The 21,511-nt window shown below is 44.5% G+C and overlaps 1 protein-coding gene across 1 annotated transcript in view; it reads right to left on the minus strand.

Annotated features, from left to right (window-relative positions):
* Nucleotides 1-2,029: 2,029 nt before the first annotated feature.
* Nucleotides 2,030-21,511, minus strand: part of LOC135553326 (glutamate receptor ionotropic, NMDA 2D-like) — a 48,784-nt gene continuing 29,302 nt past the window's right edge. The window contains exons 8-14 of the mRNA XM_064985484.1: nt 21,267-21,420; nt 16,813-16,938; nt 16,279-16,508; nt 9,228-9,388; nt 8,496-8,683; nt 6,046-6,278; nt 2,030-5,044 (exon numbers count right to left, since the gene is read on the minus strand). Of these exons, the coding sequence (XP_064841556.1) occupies nt 2,030-5,044; nt 6,046-6,278; nt 8,496-8,683; nt 9,228-9,388; nt 16,279-16,508; nt 16,813-16,938; nt 21,267-21,420 (4,107 nt within the window). The remainder of the gene's footprint in view (nt 5,045-6,045; nt 6,279-8,495; nt 8,684-9,227; nt 9,389-16,278; nt 16,509-16,812; nt 16,939-21,266; nt 21,421-21,511) is intronic.

Genomic DNA, 21,511 nt, shown 5'->3' on the forward strand with positions numbered 1-21,511 from the left:
TCACATGGCGAATATCATTGTTAACTAATCGTGGTGGATGGTCGGTAAGAACACAGTCAGGTACTGGTCTCTGATTTCACTGGGTTTTGAGACAAGGTAAGACAGACAAAAAGCCAGCTTCCTAGATAATACTGTAAATTTAGTAGACAAACGTAACAGATAAGATCTTATATTTGAGATATATTATTATATATAGATATGCTATTATTGAGATGAAAGAAATATTCACAGATACATAATAAGAAATTGAACGGTTTAAAGTTGCAGACACTCATCAACACAACAAATAGACGAGGAGAAGGGACAGGGATTTCGGTTCGATTGTGGCACAAATACCTTAGCAGGTAACATTTTCCCCACAGTTAGCCTGGTCATTGGATTCTTGCAAGCTGTTGATTGTAACAAGCAAAGCACTGCTTCCATTGTGTTCCTGTCGCTCTCGGGTCAACTAGGTTTTAAGAATAAAAACCTATACTTTTAGCAACAGAGAGCGCTCCCAATTGCGGATGAAAAAAAGGGAGATATTTCCTTCACATGGAATATTCATATCTTATCTAATGGCACTGGAATGATAAACAATATCCCCATATCAAGATGCTAAACAACAATTACTCTAATGCTACCCAACTACACCAATATATATATATGCGATATATATCTAGATATTCAAAGAAATGCAGACAAACTTTACACTAACAATTTTGTGTTAACTAAGGTTACTCTTTTTTCTTCTTCAGCTGAAGTATGGCTCAGATGCAGTCACTGGCAGATGAATGAGCTAAACAGACTATATGGAGAAGATGGAACTAGCCTTGTGGGTTACTGACATAACACACACAAAAAAAACTGGCTGATTTGAAAGTACATCTGACTGTGCAGGTATCAGCTTTTACCGTCAAATTGCTACGAGCAAGCTAGCTCGTGATTACGGATTTTCAAACGCATCTCTGGTAGCATCATTTAGGCACCTATCATGTTGACATCATTACTGGGACACAGAATGAATTCTGGCCACCTGTGAGGCCACATGTCCAACATTTACATCTAGTCCCCCCCCAAAATGGTACAATCTTATAGTGTCTTCATAGTTGCAGCAGACTAGGTCAAGGCTACATTCTGTCTTATGGGGGGGGGGGGGCTGCCAATGACGTTAGGTAGTTGAGAACATTTAGCTTGTACCCAGTATAGTACAGCACAGTGCTTGTCAAAATTAAAACATTTGTCTCAGCTTATCATAACACTATAGTAAAATAACCTTTTAAAATATAAAATGCATGAACTGTTGGTCTGCAGGTAATGTATTGCTCAAGAGGGTCATGAATGGGGGGGGGTTACCTGTGGTATCAATGAAACAGCATTGTATGTAAGCTCCACTGAAGTTTGGCACAGTATAAGATCAGTCACGGTCGACTTACCCTGTTGTCAAGGATACAAACACGGTAAAAACACAGACACAGAACATCAAATGTGAGTTTGAGAGGGTGAATGGAGAAAACCGAGAGAGCTAGCTACTATTCTATTCTCCCTAAACGTGAAACATAGAACGTACACAACTATGACCCTCAGATCTCACAGGCCTGTGAGGTGTGAACCGCTCGGTAAAGGAACGTTGGAGGTTCATGTTTCAGGGACATGAGTCAAATGTTCCTGCATTGGAGCCCTCAGTAGGGAGGCCTATGAACGAGTACCTGAGCCCTCGTGAACAAATATAACTGAACAATGACAAGCACTTCACTTCAAGACCCAAAGACGCGGCCGTGTCAGGAGGACGGCCCCATTTCGGAGATCCCACTTCTGACACCAGTTTCAGTTCACCAACAATTACATGTAGTCTCACAGATACTCTGACCAGAATGAAGAGAGCCCCAGTAAACATGACATTACTGTGCACTCCCTTTGACTGGACAATGGGGGTTGTGCAAGAGTTACAGGGGGCTGAGATACAAAACTGAGGTGGCCAAACAGTCATGACCCAAGGTTGTCTGAATAGGTCGGTGTTTCCGACCCTGGTAGGTGTCTATGATTCGCCTCACACCTCACTCTCCACACTGGAGAAGTGTGCAGACCCCCTCCGTGAGCAGAGGCTCTTGGCCTTGAGGGGCAGGTGAGGTGACTGTAACCTTTGGAGCGGAGGCACTGAGCGCAGTCTCTGGTACAGGAGCTTGGCACTAGCAGAAGCCATAGAAGACGGCTGGGGGGCGCCTGGGGTGGAGGATACTACAGAGGGAGATGAGACCGAAGAGGAGGAGTTCGGAGGAGGGATGTGGATGGGATGGGATGAGGAGGGAGGGGCAGGAAGGGATGGGAGTGTTGGTGGAGGGAGGGAGGGGATGAGGACCTGCGATGTAGAAGGCTGCCGAATGCGGTCCGTCCGCTGGATGCTGAGGTTGGACTGGCTTCCCGATTTGGATTGATTCTGGGTCCGGTCGGGTTTGAAGGAATGCCGTTTGGAATTGGCACTGGTCACAAAGCTTTGACAGTGTAGAAATAGTTCCTCCTGGCTAGGGGAGCTCACCTTGGCCAATTTAGAGTGAGCGTGTTGATGTTCGAGGGCAGATTGGCAGTTGCAAGCCACATCACCTCGCCCTTTGTCCTTGTCCTTCCGTCTCTCTTTCTTCTCCTCCTTCACGGGAAGCTTGTCCACGGACCAGTATCTTCGAGGAGCTGGTGGTGTCAATGGAGGTGGAGGCCACTGTGTACCACCTATCCTCCCTGATCCCCAGCCACCTTCCCCTACTCCCCCTGCTCCGCCCCATCCCTCCCCACGGCCCAATAACGAGCCATCCCTACTGTTTATGCTGCCGGCTTTTTCTCTGGCGGGATAAGTGCCGAAAAACCAACCTCCCCCTCCTATTCCCCCAACCGCTCTACCCTCATGACCCTCCCAGTACCTTTCGAACTTTCCAAATTCTCCCGAGGAGCCGTCGTCGTCTGAGTAGATGCCCACCATCTTATCACTTTCCCTTTCGGACTCTGATGCGGTCCTTCGTCTTCTTTCGTGTCTCTTCTCTTGCTCCACTTTTCTCCTTTCCTCCTCAGAATCTTCATCCTCATCTTCGGAGTCCCACTCGTGAAACGACAGACCTTCTTTGGAGTGAACCTCCACTCTCTCGTTCCTGCCCAACAGGGGGCGCGTCTCCCCTTCTTTCCCTAGGGCCGCTCGATCTGAACCCTTACTCCTGCGCCTGGACGAGAGAGGGATCAGTGGCAGAAATGCAGACGAAGGAATCTCTGACGATGGGTTTCCCGCTTCCCAGAACTTGACAGCGGTTGAGGGTTTTCTGGGGCTCTGGTACTGCTTGCTGGAACTGGAAGGCCTACCTGCATGCCTGTGGCGAGAGTAAGGACTTCTGTGCCTTTCCTTGCCTCTAGTTTCCTCTCCATCTCTTGCCTTGTCATCGCTGTCTCTCCTCTCCTCCTCCCTTGGAATATCCCATCCGTAACTTCTGATAGAACCTTCACTCTTTTTCCTCATGGAGTCACGCCTCAGAGCCGGGTAGGAGGAGTAGGCCTCTTGCATTATCGCTTTGAGCTGCCCTCTCTGCTCACCACCTCCTCCCTCGTGCTCTGACCGCCTGCCCCGGTCTCTTCTCTTCACCTTGTCCTCTCTCTTCTTCTTCTTCTCCTTCACTTTACGCCGCTTGCGCTCCCGCTCCCTCTCCTTCTCCTCTCTCTTTTTTTTCTTCCGGCCTTTCTTCCTCCTCTTTCTCTCCCTTTCTCGCTCTTTGTGATGCCGTTTCTCCTCCTTCCCCTCGGCCCTGGTTCCTGTTCCTCTACATCTTTCTCTCTCGCCCCAGGAGGCCCACCACTCCTGCAGCTGGGCTAGCTGGCTCCCAGCCCTCTCTCTCTCATACTGCAGACGAGGCTTGCGGGGTGGTACAGGCGGAGGGGGCGGACTGCAAGGCAGTGAGCGAGAGGACATGCGTCGGGATTTGCCCTTTCTCCGTCCTAGCAGGAGGCTAGACTCCTCTGTCAGCTCATCCGAGTCATAGACGTCCTCAACATCCCTACTGCCAGCCCTGTACTTAAAACTCTGGGACGATGTGTATGTGATGGTGGAGGATGAGGGGGAGTTGGAGCGTGAGGGGGAGACAGAGGATGAGGACGAGGATGAACTGGATGAGGTGGAGGAGCAGGAGCTGGAGGTGTAGAGGGCGGAGTGAGAGGGAGTGGTAGGGGTAGTGAGGGCAGGGGATGCGACAGGGACAGGCAATGGGAGTGGGGGAGGGCGACGGCCTCGCATGCCACCTCCATCCCTTACTCCGTACCGCCCTCCCCCTCTTCTCCCCAAGGGGAGGATGTTCTCATACAGAGGCCCCCCAGAGCCCTTTCTTTTCGGGAGGCTGCCTCTTCTCCAAAATGGCGGTGGATGTGGGGATGAGGGGAGCGGTAGAGGGGGCTTGGACATTAAGTGACCAGGGGGCGGTCCTTTAGAAGGTAGCCGTGGCATTCCTGAGGACTTTGTCCCCCTCTGGTTCATTTTGGGGGTTTGAGAGCCACCTGTTTGTGGGTCAGCATTTGCCCCTAAGCCCTCTGGATCGATCGGGCCATAGTATCGCTTGTATTCATCCAGACTACCGTCCCCTCCACTGGCTCCCCCAGCCCAGTGAGGGGGCAAGCCCTGTGGAAACTGTGCCATGTCTGGGATCCCACCAATAGGCTTGTCCGTGCCGGGCTTGGGACGGTTCCAGCGGTCTACCACAGCCAATCTGCGGTCATGGCGAGGCAGAAAAGTGGAGCACGGCATAGGACCCTCCAGAAGGGGACTGTTTGATGGCCCAAGGGCCATTGCAGAGTGCCCAGTAGTTGGAGGAGATCCAGCAGGAAGCATGCTGTATGCTTGCTGCTGCTGCTGCTGCTGCTGCTGGTGATGATGCCTCTGCTGCTGCTGCACCATGGCAAGAGTGGTGTTACAGGTTACAGCCGCTGAGATGTGGGACTGAGGTGGAGGCGGCATTGTGGGAACACTCTGATATAGGGGAAGTGTGTTTCGGAGGCCTCCAGAGACGGTTTCATCTTCAAACTTGCAGCAACTGTACATACCCTGTGTAGACATAGAAGGGGAAGCTAGTTAGGATACAGCTAGCAAACTCCACATCCCAGTATCCCTAGATGAGAAAAATGGACACGGAAAGTCACGCAAGTCTCGTAAAACTAGGTTACATATGTACATAAGTTGTGGCAGAAATGTAGCAGAAATGTGTCCCCGTGGAGGTCTGCATACACTTACCTCAGTGTCTGCCATTACGGTGCACTCAAGCTTCAGTTCGACTGATCTTTCTAAATGACCACCACTCGGGAGCTCCTAGCGCAGTGGTCAAACAGTAAGTCCAAACTGACTCTTTCAAAGAGAATCATTTTTCCTCTCTTTCCTCTCGAGCATAAAACGTGACGTGCAACGAATGATGGCGGATGCCCCTCTATGCAATCTCTCTCTACATTGTACTCTCGGAGAGGAGGCAACTGACCACAAAATACTAATGAGGATGGAGGAGGAACTCGTGTTCTAAATGCAGGTCATTTACAGCCTTGAAAGACTGATAGGCTACCATTATTGGTTAAGTGTGTTGAATGGGCGGGGCCGTGTAAATCATAACAGCTTTATCACCTTTACTTGAAGAGGATTCATTCAATACCAATATGTCTTATTGAAAATCAAGAGTCATCCCACTGAATCGCAATTAACAGCGGGACAGAAATCCGATGGACGTGAATCAACACTGCCCGTTGAGCACGTGAATCAACATTCGGTGAAATTGAAAGCGGGAGTAACAGTCGGAGATATCCCGGAACGTCGACCTAGAACGCAGCTGGAGGAGGAAGACATAATGTCATCTGAAATCTTGGAGAAAACTAGGTCACTTTTAAAAACGAGGTACGAGAACCTACCTTTTGAACAGTACTGCCTAAACATAGCCTGTGATGTGTTGATGCAGCAAGCACTTCCCCTTTCACCACCACCAGGGGGCATCACTACCACCACCACCACCACCACCACCACCAGAGGACATCACTTCCATCACTATAACTCAGTCAGTAACTCACCCTGCTGAGAGCCAATAGGAAGTCCATGCCACCAGAACGGCCCAGGCAGTGCCTGATCTTCCAGTACACCAGGTGCTCCCAGGCGAACACCAGCAGACTGAGCCCCATGGCCACCAGCAGCATGTAGAAGACCCCCGCCATGTTGTCGATGTCCAGCTTGGAGCTCATCACCTCAATCTTGTCGTTGTGACAGATCCCAGAGAGCCACAGGCGCTCGAGCATGTCGATCTCATCTGACGGGGGAGAAGAGGAGATGGGAGAGAAATGTTTCAAAACTACAAGGAGGGATTATCTGCCGTGGTTATGGGACAGGCATTGTTTTATACCTGAAGGGGGAAGCTGGGAAGGTAGTAGTTGAGAGGTCAGGAGGAAGAGGGGTGAAAGTGTGCCTGGCTCAGAGCTGTTGCATGATGGCAAAAAGAAAGCTGAAAATTGAGAAAATAGTGTGTGTGGGGGAGGGGTAGGGTGCGAGAATGTGAGAGAGTAAACCTGTGTGTGTGTGTGTGAGAGAGGGGGGGGGTGGAGGAAAGGGGGAGAGAGAGAAGCCGCATAGCTTTGATGGATGTCGGAAATGGCCTGGATACAGAGTCTCCCGTGTTAAGAGTGACCTCGACAGATGACAGGCAACGGACACTAATAGGAGTCCCAACACAAACCATTAGTTCCACAAAAACAACTGTTACACTGTGAAGGGAAAAAATGGAGGAAAACCCAGAGTTTGTGCTCAGCGGAGAGCAGACAACATGTATTGAAATGACAGCCACGTCTGACGGATAAAGCACCCAGCGTTGTAAGAGTAGCTACTTAAAGTGTGTTTCAAAATCCCTGGTCATCAGAGTTAAAACAGTGAGACATTCAACTATATTAAACTTAGGTCAACTACCCTGTGTTGGAAATTGTAAAGCCCAAACTACATGGATTAGGAAAACATGAATTAACCATGTTGACTGGAATGTCATAATCCACTCCAATAAAACAAAATAAAAAGGAATCTACCTAACAGAAATATTCTTCCCAGAATGTGTAGCTAACAGTCAGGAGCTAAAGTGATCTCTTTGATTACATTTTAGTCATTTAGCAAATACTCTTATCCAGAGTGATTTACAGTTATTGCATTCATATTAAAATAGCGAGGTGGGACACCCACAGTCACAGTAAGCCCCCCCCCCAATAAAGTATCGATCCGCAAAGTCAGTGGAAAAATTCAAGAGCTAGACGACAAAAATCACCATACTTCACCGCCAATTATGTTGCTGTTGTTTTTTTTTAAACAATAGACGCTAATTTGCGTGATCATAAACTGTGACAGACTCCTAATCCCATTCATCACATTTCAATAAGCCCCCCGCTCCCTTTCACATTCGACCCTTACTCGTGACCAAACTCAGGGCCTCGTATTGCTGCTTTGAGCTGAGACGGAGCTGCAACATCCTCAGCACAAGCCGAAGGAACAACGCCACCTTCTAATCACAGAACCGGAACAAATGAGAGACAGTCACAAAAAGATGTCACAAAAAAAGTCCCCGATTGTGAAATTAGCAACGCAAAGTATGACACAGTACTTGAGAACACATATATGGAACCTTTAAGACCTTTTAGGATGTAAGGATTTGTGAAACATTCTGGGGGGGGAGGTGATTGCACAGAAGACATACAGGTAACTGCCAAAATAATGGAAACACTTGAGTAAACGAGGGATACAAAGAGTCTATTGAAAGCAAATGCTTCCACACAGGTGTGGTTCCTGAGTTAAGCAATTCACATCCCATCATGCTTAGGGCCATGCATACAAATGCCGGGCAGACCATTATTGTTTGCCAATATTTTGGCCACCATGACTATGCCCCCATAGGATGAAAATGCCTCCATTCACAGGGCACAAGTGGTCAATGAATGGTTTGTTCAGCATGAAAACGATGTAAACCATATGCCATATCCATCTCAGGCCAGATTTCAACCCAATTGAACACTTATGGGAGATTCTGAAGTGTCGCCTGATACAGTGTTTTCCAACACCATCAACAAAACACCAAATTATGGAATTTCCCGTGGAAGAATGGTGTCGCATCCCTCCAATAGAGTCCCAGACACTTGTAGAATCTATACCAAGGTGCATTGAAGCTGTTCTGACTCGTGGTGCCCCAACGCCCTATTAAGACACTTTTTGTTTGTGTTTCCTTTAATTTGGCAGTTACTTGTAGTATGAAAGTCTACTGTACAATGTACAGTATGCAGGACAAACTGTAAAACCGGGAATGTGAACAGCATTCAACTGAATTAAGCAGAAGGTACTGCAGGAAAGTGCCCCCCCCCCTCACTTCAATCCACCACTAAAAGCAGAGACAGATAGATGCTGCCAGCCCGCCACTAACATGCCCGCACATTTATCAACTTCTCCTGCCTGTCCCCAACCCCTCTCCCCCCCCCCCCACTCATTTCTCTCTCCTCACCGTCTCCCACCAGCTGCAGGAGGGCCAAGTCCACGGGGCGTTTCCAGCGGGTGTTCTTATGCAGGGCGATGCCGTAGCCCGTGGTGGCGAACACCTTGCCCGAGCCAATGGTCATCACCTTACAGCCCTCGTCTTTCCTCGCCATGTAGTTTAGCACAGCCGCATCATAGATGAAGGCATCTAGTTTACTGACGGGGAGGGAGGGAGGGGAGGGGAGGGGAGAAAGAGAAGAGGGGATGAGGGTGAAATGATAAGTGAGAATGTGAGGTTTAATAACACGGTATGTCAAGTCCGGGTGAGGACTAAGCTTCTGGTGGTCAAGTCGTCTTGGGGAAGTGTCTCCCCTCTTCATGAGGCGCACAATTTGTGACAACTACTCTAATAAGTGTGTGTGAGTTTTATCTAATGTAAGCATAATTCATACAGTAGTTTGCACTATGAACTCCAGCAGAGACATAAACACATATACAGTAGGACAGAACTGCATGGGGAGATAACTGTTACTAAGAGGCTGCTATGCTGGGTCATGTTCATTAGGGCACACAACAGAAAACGTATATAAAAATACATTTTTGCAACGGAAAACGAAAATGAGCGTTTCTTATTGGACAAGTCTAGGTAGTCCCTCCATGTTTCAGGCTGTTTTCCTCCGTTTGGTGCCTAATGAACATGGTCCTGGTTGAATGCAATGAAATGAACGGGGAAGTCATCTTCGGAAACACACAAACTGACCCAGTCTTGAGGTTGTCGATGGCCTCCTCCACGCCCTTCTGGTTGTTGCGGATCATGAAGTTGTGCATGTTGGCGTAGTTGCTGCGGATGTTCTCCTCGGTGCTCCCGTTGGGGACGGTGCCAAATCGGAGTGGGGGGTACTGCTCAGTGGGCTGCTGGAACTGGGGGGATAGAGGGGGAACTAGAGGTTGATGTGGGGATTCAGGGTAAGTGTTGAGTGACAACAGTACATTACAATGTAAATAATGCATGCATCGTGATCTAAGGAAGTCGGACAGTTGGACAAAACATCAAGCAACATGTCAAAAATCATAAAACTGCCAAAATGCAAGAACATTCGAAAAGATTGGTGCTCAAATCTCCAAATCCAACTCAACAAGTTGAGCATCTATCTTTTGAGATGTTCTTGTGATTTTGGGCTGCATCTCGTGGTGCTGTCCGGTGTCCACCCAACTTCCTTAGATCTCATTTAAAAGACAGTTTCTTCTTCTCCCTCCAAAGAGAACAGAATTCTGCTCTCCTTGCGTTTTTATTACAAAGATCTTTAGAAAGGGAAAGAAGTGAGAGGGATGAACATTAGGGATGGATCGATGTATAAATTGTCATGACAGAAGACATGAGATGGATATTTCATAATACCACACAAATGACCAAAATAAGTGGCTACTCTGACTGACAAACTGAGGACAATCTGGTCTTGAATTCAAACAATCAATGGCCCAAGCCAATGAAGCGACACACAGATTGTACAATGTTAGGAGGAAATATATATACAGTTGAAGTCGGAAGTTTACCTACACTTAGGTTGGAGTCATTAAAACTTGTTTTTCAACCACTCCACAAACGTATGGTTAACAAACTATAGTTTTGGCAAGTTGGTTAGGACATCTACTTTGTGCATGACACAAGTCATTTTTCCAACAATTGTTTACAGACAGATTATTTCACTTATAATTCACTGTATCACAATTCCAGTGGGTCAGAAGTTTACATTGACTGAGTTGACTGTGTCTCTAAACAGCTTGGAAAAATCCAGAAAATTATGTCATGGCTTTAGAAGCTTTGGATAGGCTAATTGACATCATTTGAGTCAATTGGAGGTATTTCAAGGCCTACCTTCAAACTCAGTGCCTCTTTTCTTGACATCATGGGAAAATCAAAAGAAATCAGCCAAGACTTCAGAAAAAAATGTATAGACCTCCAGAAGTCTGGTTCATCCATGGGAGCAATTTCCAAATGCCTGAAGGTACCACGTTCATCTGTATAAACAATAGTACGCAAGTATAAACACCATGGGACCACGCAGCCGTCATACCTCTCAGGAAGGAGACGCGTTCTGTCTCCTAGAGATGAACGTACTTTGGTGCCAAAAGTGCAAATCAATCCAAGAACAACAGCAAAGGACCTTGTAAAGATGCTGGATGAAACAGGTACAAATGTTTCTATATCCACAGTAAAACAAATCCTATATCGACATAACCTGAAAGGCCACTCAGCAAGGAAGAAGCCACTGCTCCAAAACTGCCATAAAAAGCCAGACTACCGTTTGCACCTGCACATGGGGACAAAGATCATACTTTTGGGAGAAATGTCTTCTGCACTGATGAAACAAAAATAGAACTGCTCACAAGCCGAAAAAACACCATCCCAACCGTGAAGTATGGGGTGGGGTGGCAGCATCATGTTGTGTGGGTGCATTGCTGCAGGAGGGACAAGAGCACTTCACAAAATAGATGGCATCATGGGGAGGGAAAATGATGTGGATATATTGAAGCAACATCTCAAGATATCAGTCAGGAAGTTAAAGCTTGGTTGCAAATGAGTCTTCCAAATGGACAATGACCCCAAGCATACTTCCAAAGTTGTGGCAAAATAGCTTAAGGACAACAAAGTCAAGGTATTGGAGTGGCCATCACAAAGCCCTGACCTCAACTTATAGAAAATCTGTGGGCTGAACTGAAAAAGCGTTTGCGAGCAAGGAGGCCTACAAACCTGACTAAGTTACACCATCTCTGTCAGGAGGAATGGGCCAAAATTCACCCAACTTATTGTGGGAAGCTTGTGGAAGGCTACCCAAAACGTTTGACCCAAGTTAAACAATTTAAAGGCAATGCTACCAAATACTAATTGACTGTATGTAGACTTCTGACCCACTGGGAATGTGATGACAGAAATAAAAGCTGAAATAAATCATTCTCTACTAATTCTGAAATTTCACATTTTTTAAATAAAATGGTGATCCTAACTGACCTAAGACAGGGAATTTGTACTAGAATTAAATGTCAGGAATAGTGAAAAACTGAGTTTAAATGTATTTGGCGAAGGTGTATGTAAACTTCCGACTGTACAGTGTATACACTACATGTCCAAAAGTACGTGGATGCTCATCAAACATCTCATTCCAAAATCATGGGCATTAATATGGAGTTGGTCCCCCAGTTTGCTGCTTTAACAGCCTCCACTCTTCTGGAAAGGTTTTCCACTCGATTTTGGAACAATGCTGCAGGGATTTTACGCTGTAGCGTTAAGATTTCCCTTCACTGGAACTAAGGGGCCTAGCCCAAATCATGAAAAACAGCCCCAGACCATTATTCCTCATCCACCAGACTTTACAGTTGGTACTATGCATTCGAGCAGATAGCATTCTCCAGGCATCTGGCAAATCCAGATTTGTCCTGTCAGACTGCCATATGGTGAAGCGTGATTCACCACTCTTGAGAATGTGCTTCCACTGCTCCAGAGTCCAGTGGCGGCGAGCTTTACACCAATCCAGCCGACGCTTGGCATTGCTCATGGTGATCTTAGGCTTGACCTGCGGCTGCTCGGTCATAGACACCCATTTCATGAAGCTCCCGACGAACACTTATTGTGCTGAGTTGCTTCCAGAGGCAGTTTGGAACTCGATGGTGAGTGTTGCAACCGAGGACAGACGATTTTTACATGGTACGAACCTCAGCACTCGGCAGTCCCGTTCTGTGAGCTTGTGCGGCCTACCTCTTCCCGGCTGAGCCGTTGTTGCTCCTAGTAGTTTCCACTTCACAATAACAGCATTTACAGTTGCTCTAGCAGGGAAGAAATTTGACGAACTTGTTGGAAATTTGACGACTTGTTGGAAAGGTGGCATCCTGTGACGGTGCCACTTTGAAAGTCACTGAGCTCTTCATTAAGGCCATTCTACTGCCAATGTTTGTCTATGGAGATTGCATGGTTGTGTGCTTGATTTTATACACCTGTCAGCAACAGGTATGGCTGATATAGCTGAATCCACTAATTTGAAGGGGTGTCCACATACTTTTGTATATATAGTGTATATACCATTGCCTACAGTAGGCTACATAATAACATTTCCAGTGGGACAATGTCTCACCTAATGATAAAGATTAAGCCATAGGCTACTCACAGTGATGGCCGATGCGCTCATCGTGGCAATAGCCTATCTCATGATGAGCTACTTTGATAAACAGCGCTGCTGTTCGCAAAACAAAATGGGAGTTGTTGAGAAAAATGTGTTTCTATCGGTTTTACAGACAGATTAGACTTTTCAGAAGTAGGGATTTGCTTTCCAAACTGTACATTTTTCCCACAATTGTATTTTGAAATCTTCAAAAGGCAAAACGACAACCGCAAACAACCATAGAAATATAATCCATAGATGGCAGTTCAAGTCTGGACTGGCATCCATTGCTAGAGTACCCATGAGTTTAACAGTCAAATTGCCAGGGTAAGAAGTTATAAAACCTTTCTATGGATTATATGTCTATGGCCACAACGCAACAAGCTGTATATTTGGCACGCATGCTGGCCAAAGAGCAGCATTCCTGACTGGAGGCATACAGGTAACTACCAAAATAAAGGAAACACTTGAGTAAACGAGGGATACAAAGTACGTGAATTTTCCTGGCATGGTTTAGGTCCACTTGTAGAATTTATGCCAAGGCGCATTGAAGCTGTTCTGACAGCTCTTAGTGGCCCAACACCATTTTCATTAAGACACTTTATGTTGGTGTTTCCTTTATTTTGGCAGAAACCTGCATGTGAGTGTGGTAAAAAATAAATCCACAATATTTTTTTAGTAACTATTGATCCTCTGTGGCAAAATGATGCTCTCTGGTGTGGTGTGATAAAACTATTCAATATTACAAAAAAATAACGCATGAGGCCCAAAATATATATACTAATACTGAACAAAAATATAAATGCAAAATACAACAATTTCAACTGAGTTATAGTTCATATAAGGAAATCAGTCAATTGAAATCAATTCCTTAGGCCCAAATCTATAGTATTTCACATGACTGGGCAGGGGCACAGCCATGGGTGAGCCTGGAAGGGCATAGACCCACCCACTGGAGAGCCAGGCCCAGCCAATCCAAACAGAAATACTCCTCAGTTTCATCAGCTGTCCGGGTGGCTGGTCTCAGATGATCCCACAGGTGAAGAAATTGGATGTGGAGGTCCTGGGCTGGCGTGGCAAAAAAAAAACATTGGAGGTGGCTTATGATAGTGAAATGAACATTCAATTATCTGGCAACACCTCTGGTGAAGATTCCTGCAGTCAGCATGCCAATTGCACGCTCCCTCAAAACTTGAGACTTCAGTGGCATTGTGTTGTGTGACAAAACTGCAAATTTTAGAGTGCCGTTTTATTGCCCCCAACACAAGGTGCACCTGTGTAATGATCATGCTGTTTAATCAGCTTCTTGATATTACACACCTTTCAGGTGGATGGATTATCTTGGCAAAGGGGAAATGCTCAATAACAGGGATGTAAACAAATTTGTCCACAAAATGTAAGAGAAATAAGCTTTTTGTGTGTATGGAAAATTTCCAGGATCTCTTATTTCAGTTGATGAAACATGGGACAAACACTTCACATGTTGCGTTTATATTTCTGTTCTTGTCACGCCTTGGTCTTAGTATTTTGTGTTTTAGTTTATTAGTTAGTCAGACCAGGGTGTGACATGGGGTTATTATGTATTGTGTTTTCGTATTGGGGTTTGTAGTGTCTGGGATTGTAGTTGATTAGGGGTGTGTGTGTGTGTGTTAAATAGGTTGGCTGCCTGAGGCGGTTCTCAATCAGAGTCAGGTGATTCTCGTTGTCGCTGATTGGGAACCGTATTTAGGTAGCCTGGTTTTCGCTTTGTATTTGGTGGGTGAATGTTCCTGTCTCTGTGTAGTTTGCACCAGTCAGGCTGTAATTGGTTTCACGGTCTGTTTGTTATTTTTGTATTTATTAGTTATTCGTGTATAGTTCGTTCGTTTGTCTTCACTAAATAAACATGAGTAACTTACATGCTGCATTTCGGTCCGACTCTCTTTCAACTAAAGTAGAACGCCGTTACAGTTCTGTATACATATATACAGTTGAAGTCAGAAGTTTACATACACCTTAGCCAAATACAGTTAAACTCAGTTTTTCACAATTCCTGACAATTAATCCTAGTAAAAATTCCCTGTTTTAGGAATTAAGAATGTGAAATGTCAGAATAATAGTAAAGAGAATGATTTATTCAGCTTTTATTTCGTTCATGCCATTCCCAGTCGGTGAGCAGTTTACATACAGTCAATTAGTATTTGGTAGCATTGCCTTTAAATTGTTTAACTTGGGTCAAACGTTTCAGGTAGCCTTCCACAAGCTTCCCACAATAAGTTGAGTGAATTTTGGCCCATTCCTCCTGACAGAGATGGTGTAACTGAGTCAGGTTTGTAGGCCTCCTTGCTCGCACACGCTTTTTTAGTTCTGCCCACAAATTTTCTATAGGATTGAGGTCAGGGCTTTATGATGGCCACTCCAATACCTTGACTTTCATTGTCCTTAAGCCCTTTTGCCACAACTTTGGAAGTATGCTTGGGGTCATTGTCCATTTTGAAGACCCATTTGTGACCAAGCTTTAACTTCCTGACTGATGTCTTGAGATGTTGCTTCAATATATCCACATCATTTTCCCTCCCCATGATGCCAACTATTTTGTGAAGTTCACTAGTCCCTCATGTAGCAAAGCACCCCCACACCATGATGCTGCCACCCCCGTGCTTCATGGTTGGGATGGTGTTCTGCCCCTTTTCCTCCAAACATAACAATGGTCATTATGGCCAAACAGTTCTATTTTTGTTTCATCAGACCAGAGGACATTTCTCCAAGAAGTACAATCTTTGTCCCCCTGTGCAGTTGCAAACCGTAGTCTGGCTTTTTGATGGCAGTTTTGGAGCAGTGGCTTCTTCCTTGCTGAGCAGCCTTTCAGGTTATGTCAAAATAGGACTCATTTTACTGTGGATACAGATACTTTTGTACCAGTTTCCTCCAGCATCTTCACAAGGTCCTTTGCTGTTGTTCTGGGATTGATTTGCACTTTTGGCACCAAAGTACGTTCAACTCTAGGAGACAGAACGCATCTCCTTCCTGAGCGGTATGACGGCTGTGTGGTCATATGGTGTTTATACTTGCGTACTATTGTTTGTACAGATGAACGTGGTACCTTCAGGCATTTGGAAATTGCTCCCAAGGATGAACCAGACTTGTGGAGGTCTACACATTTTTTGTTCTGAAGTCTTGGCTGATTTCTTTTGATTTTCTCATGGTGTTTTTCATGGTTCTCTTAGTGTATGTAAACTTCTGACCCACTGGAATTGTGATACAGTGAATTATAAGTGAAACAATTGTTGGAAAGATTTTTTGTGTCATGCACAAAGTAGATGTCCTAACCGACTTGCCAAAACTATAGTTTGTTAACAAGAAATGTGTGGAGTGGTTGAAAAATGAGTTTTAATGATTTCCAACCTAAGTGTATGTAAACTTCAACTGTAAAACATATATAATTGTTTGCGTCCTCTTGGGCCCCCCAAGGGGCTGGGCCAAGGGGCTCCAGCCCTGGTAAGCCCCCGCATGAATCCGGCCCTGCCTTCCCCAATGCAATGCTTTTAAATCCATAGACAGGTAATGTCAAGTGCACACATTGGGAGAAGTATGAAGAATTGAGGCATCACTGTGCTATGGAAAAAGACATTATAGCCATCTTGGCCTTGGATCAGAATGGCCTCCTCGCTCACACACCTTCTTGTCGCTGAGGCCAGACACAGTGTCGATGTACTCCTCCTGGATCATGAAGGCTGCCAGGTTGGCCGTGTATGAGGCCAGGAAGATGACCGCAAAGAAGGCCCACACCAGCACCATGATCTTACTGGTGGTTCCTCTGGGGTTCTCCACAGGCACTGAGTTATTGAAGACCAATGCCCACAGCAGCCAGATAGACTTCCCTATGGTGAATTTAGAGCCCCCTGTCTCTGGATAGAGAGAGGTCGGGGGGAAGAGAGAGGGGGGAGTGGGAGAGACAATGAGTGAGAGAGAGAGCGAGAGAGAGAGTGAAAGAGCGAGAGAGAGAGACAGAGAGAGACAGGGAGAGAGAGAGTGAAAGAGCGAGAGAGAGAGACAGAGAGAGACAGGGAGAGAGAGAAATGTACATTGAATGGAATAGAAACATCCCCAGGGTACTACTCACACTGGTACGTAAACTCATCACGACTACTTCAATTGCTTCAATGGTGATAACCTGAAATAATAATGACCATACTGTAATAAATGACTTACTCTTTGCACTTTGCAGGCTGCGGTTGTAGCCGACGGGACTGAAGAACTCGAAAATAAAGACTGTGACAGCGACCACGGAGAGGCACATGACGAACATCATCACCCACACAGCTGGGCTGTATGGCTCTGAAACATCGCATCAGAAAGACAAGGGTTCTGTTCCAAGGATGTCGCTAGCTTGCTACTTAGAATGAAGCTATTGACGCTTCCCAAATGGTACCCTAAAATGTCCTATATATGGTTGGGTCCGAAATGATCGACACCTTTGATAAAGATGAGCAATAATGATTGCATAAAATAAATAATTAGAACCGTGAGCTATATTGTATGCTCCCAAAAATTGGGTAATTATATTATTTTATACTCATAAAACTGCTAAGAGAAAAATATTTAGTTAGTAAAACCTTTTTTCTCAAAAAGACAGGGGGCAAAATGATTGACACCCCTAAATATTCTTGTAAATAAAGTAGTCAAGGGTTACTAAACCTTTGACTACTTTATTTAAAATAATATTTAGGGGTGTCAATCATTGTGCCCCCTACCTTTTTGAGGAAAAAAAATATTACTTGTTAAACAAAATCTCTTTCTCTGAGCAGCATTAGTACAAAATAAAATACTTTCAACATTTTTCTACATTTGATCCCATATTCTACATTGGGTCCAAATATTCCTAGCACACATTGTCTACACAAAGCTTGTGACTCTACGAAACTTGTTGGAGACATTTTGCATTTTGGTTTTGTATCAGATTGTTTTGTGTCCAATAGAAATCCATTGTAAATATTGTAATGTGTCATTTTGGATTCACTTTTATTGTAAATAAGAATAGAATATGTTCCTAAACCCTTCTACGTTAATGTGGATAATCCTAAATGAATCGTGAATAATGATGAGTGAGAAAGTTACAGCGGGTCAAAGACCGTACCCCCAAGACATGCTAACTTCTCACCATTACCAACAACAGGGGAGGTTAGCGTTTCTTGGGTATATGGGTCTTTGACCTGCTGTAACTTTCTCACTCATCGTTATTCACGACTCATTCAGGATTGTCCCTAATCATGGTAGCATCCACATTAATGTAGACGTGTTTAGAAACATATTATATTCTTATTTACAATAAAATTGACTCCAAAATGACACAATAATCATCTGAAATGCAACCAAAACGAACTGCAAATGCATCCAACAAGTTTGTAAAGCTTGATGCAGTCCTTGCATGCTAGGATTATGGGACCAAATACTCAACTTTTGACTCGTTTTTATTTATAAGAACCTTTAGAGGTGTCAATATATTTAAAAAAATATATATAATATAGCTCAGTATTTCAATTATTTATTTTATACAATCATTAAATCGCTCATATCGATCAAGGGTGTCAATAATTTGGGACCCCACTGTAGTGCACTACTTTTTTGGTAGAGCCCATTGAGCCCTCTGTCAAAAGTAGTACACTACATAGGTAACAGGGTGCCATTGGGACACAGACAATGTATTGGACACGTATTAGACGGTTGCTCGACCTCATCTCTTTAATAAGGCTTGTAAATGGACAAAGTTTCGATCCAAGAGTGGATGCACATTGTGTATTTACTAGCCTTATTAAATATAGAAGTGTGTGTGGTGGAGCATTTGTGTATGTTAGTTTTTACATGGCCCAGCAACCCTCTAACAAGTGATGTGTGTTTAACAATACAGACAGATTACAGGCATGCATTCTAAGTGGTATGCTAGCATTGACATTGGAACATAGCCAAGGAGGGAATTCGACCAAAAAAAGCCATTCTCATACCACTACACTTCGTGCCATCGAATCCCCAAGCCGACAAGGTCAAAATCTGTCGTTCTGCCCCTGAACAAGGCAGTTAACCCACTGTTCCTAGGCCGTCATTGAAAATAATAATTTGTTCTTAACTGACTTGCCTAGTTAAATAAAGGTAAAATATACATTTTTTTAAAATAGGTAAAGATAGGAGGCATTTAAAGGGATTGTTTTGTGGTAACACGATGTTGATTGGATACCTGTGACGTAACTAATTATTAATGTGTATTACAAAGTAATGAAGCAATTGCTCTGTAATTGCACGGTAATGAAATGAAGACGTTTTTGTTATTACACAAGAGGAATTGGGAATGGTCTTTAAATCATTGTTGGAGGTTCAGATTCTGTCTGACCTTAGTCATAGAGGAGTAACCTACAATATCAAAAATATTAAGGTCAAAACAAGATGGTTGAGAAAATGGTTGAAGGTCTCAAGAAAACAGCCTTACAAAAAGAGTCAGGCTTGAAGAGCCAAGATTTTCTTGGCAAGAGATTACTCTGGGCTCTGGCCAGCTAATACACACTAAGAGCAAACCAATGACCCTTAGGTTACCATCAAATCAGTGACCCTTGATTCAGACTAAATGGCCTAGGGGTAAAAAAAAAAAAAAAAAACTTCTGGGTGGCCATTGGATACAGAACATGTCCAGACTGTCTACTAAATCTTCGTTGACAGACAGATATACGTCTGACATGAATCATTCAGGGGGGAAAAGACATCCAGTCTGTGTTGTTTGAGTGTCTGAAACTAAGACTACATCCAGTCTGTGTTGTTTGAGTGTCTGAAACTAAGACGACATCCAGTCTGTGTTGTTTGAGTGTCTGAAACTAAGATGACATCCAGTCTGTGTTGTTTGAGTGTCTGAAACTAAGACGACATCCAGTCTGTGTTGTTTGAGTGTCTGAAACTAAGACGACATCCAGTCTGTGTTGTTTGAGTGTCTGAAACTAAGACGATATCCAGTCTGTGTTGTTTGAGTGTCTGAAACTAAGACGACATCCAGTCTGTGTTGTTTGAGTGTCTGAAACTAAGACTACATCCAGCCTGTGTTGTTTGAGTGTCTGAAACTAAGACTACATCCAGACGGTGTTGTTTGAGTGTCTGAAACTAAGACTACATCCAGTCTGTGTTGTTTGAGTGTCTGAAACTAAGACGACATCCAGCCTGTGTTGTTTGAGTGTCTGAAACTAAGACTACATCCAGCCTGTGTTGTTTGAGTGTCTGAAACTAAGACTACATCCAGTCTGTGTTGTTTGAGTGTCTGAAACTAAGACGACATCCAGCCTGTGTTGTTTGAGTGTCTGAAACTAAGACGACATCCAGTCTGTGTTGTTTGAGTGTCTGAAACTAAGACGACATCCAGCCTGTGTTGTTTGAGTTCATATCTGAACTAGCTCGTTTTACGTCCAGCACAGCCGTCTCCAATGGCCAGATTGCTGTGTACTACTGAGTCATATCTAATGAGCTGCCATTACCTCGGTGCATTTCACACTGTATAATCTAAGATCCGGCTGCAGATTTAAACGTACCATCCCGTCTCAATCGACAGCTATAGGATTAAAATGTTTGCCTTGTTTGCAGACTTTATTTAACCTTTATTTAACCAGGAAGGGCTCATTGAGATTAAAATCTCCTTTTCAATAGTGCCCTGGCCAAGATAGGCAGCACCAAGTCATTACAAAAAACTACAGACAGACAACATGAAAAACTACATGTAACCTAGTAAAAACCATTGAATTCACAAGAGTATAACAAAATTTAAAAAAAAAACAGCAAATTAAAAACATTGACAGGTCAGGGAATCAGCCTCAAAATCCTTCATCAGTGATTTCAAAACACCAATCGAGACAAGTTCTTCCAGTTTAAAAGTATTTTGTAAGGTGTTCCAAGACGAAGGCGCAGAATACATAAAAGCCCTTTTACCAAATTCAGTTGGGACATTTGGAACAGTTAGCAGGATGAAGTCCAGCGAACGAAGAGACGACCCACCACATTTCTGAACAATAAAAATGCACAAATAAAAAGGTAGTAAACCCAGTGACTGAGCCTACGAGTGATGAGAGAAGGCCAGCCAACCCTGGCATACAAAGTGCAGTGGTGCGTAAGGGTTTTGCAGTATAAAATAAATCTCTAAGTGCCATGGTAAAGAGTGTCAATTGATGTCAAACACTGAGCGGAAGCATTCATATATAAAATATCCCCATAGTCTAGTAAAGGTGTAAATGTAGCTGATACTAGACTCCTTCTGGCTTCAAAAGAAAAACAGACTGAGTCTCTACATGGTTGAACAAAGACTAGAATTACGCTAAGGCGATTTGAAATGTCGAGGCGTTACCTTAGAGACATATTTTACTCTGAAATATTTTCACCATTCATTACCGAGGAGCGACATAGCCCATTGGAATACTGAATGGGTTTATGGGATTTTATTTGAGAAGCCTGTGAAACATTGCTTGACAACTTTGATACTAAACCAAGAGAGAGAAATCAAGGTTTTCCTTGTTGGTTGGATTGTCAGGTGTTGTGTGTTACCATAGACCCTTCATAGCCTATCAGAAGCCCTTCATAGCCCATCATAGGCCCTTCATAGCACATCATATGCCCTTCATAAGCTCTTAGTCAGCCCTGCTCACCAAGGAAGGCCGACGGCGAGACGGTGCCGTTGCTACGGGAGACCATGACGCTGATGCCTGTCTCCACGAAGGGCACGGAGAACTCCACAACCTCCGACCTCTCCTTGTTGACGGTCAGGGAGCCAATGGCCATGTCGGCCCGTTTATAAACCACCTGGTGGGCGGGAGGGGAACTGCAGTTAGGAACAGAAAAAAAACGGGCCCATTCACGTTCACAGGCACTCACTTCCAGCTGTCTCAGTAGT

The sequence above is a fragment of the Oncorhynchus masou genome, chromosome 13 (genome assembly GCF_036934945.1).
Source record: "Oncorhynchus masou masou isolate Uvic2021 chromosome 13, UVic_Omas_1.1, whole genome shotgun sequence".
Taxonomy (NCBI): domain Eukaryota; kingdom Metazoa; phylum Chordata; class Actinopteri; order Salmoniformes; family Salmonidae; genus Oncorhynchus; species Oncorhynchus masou.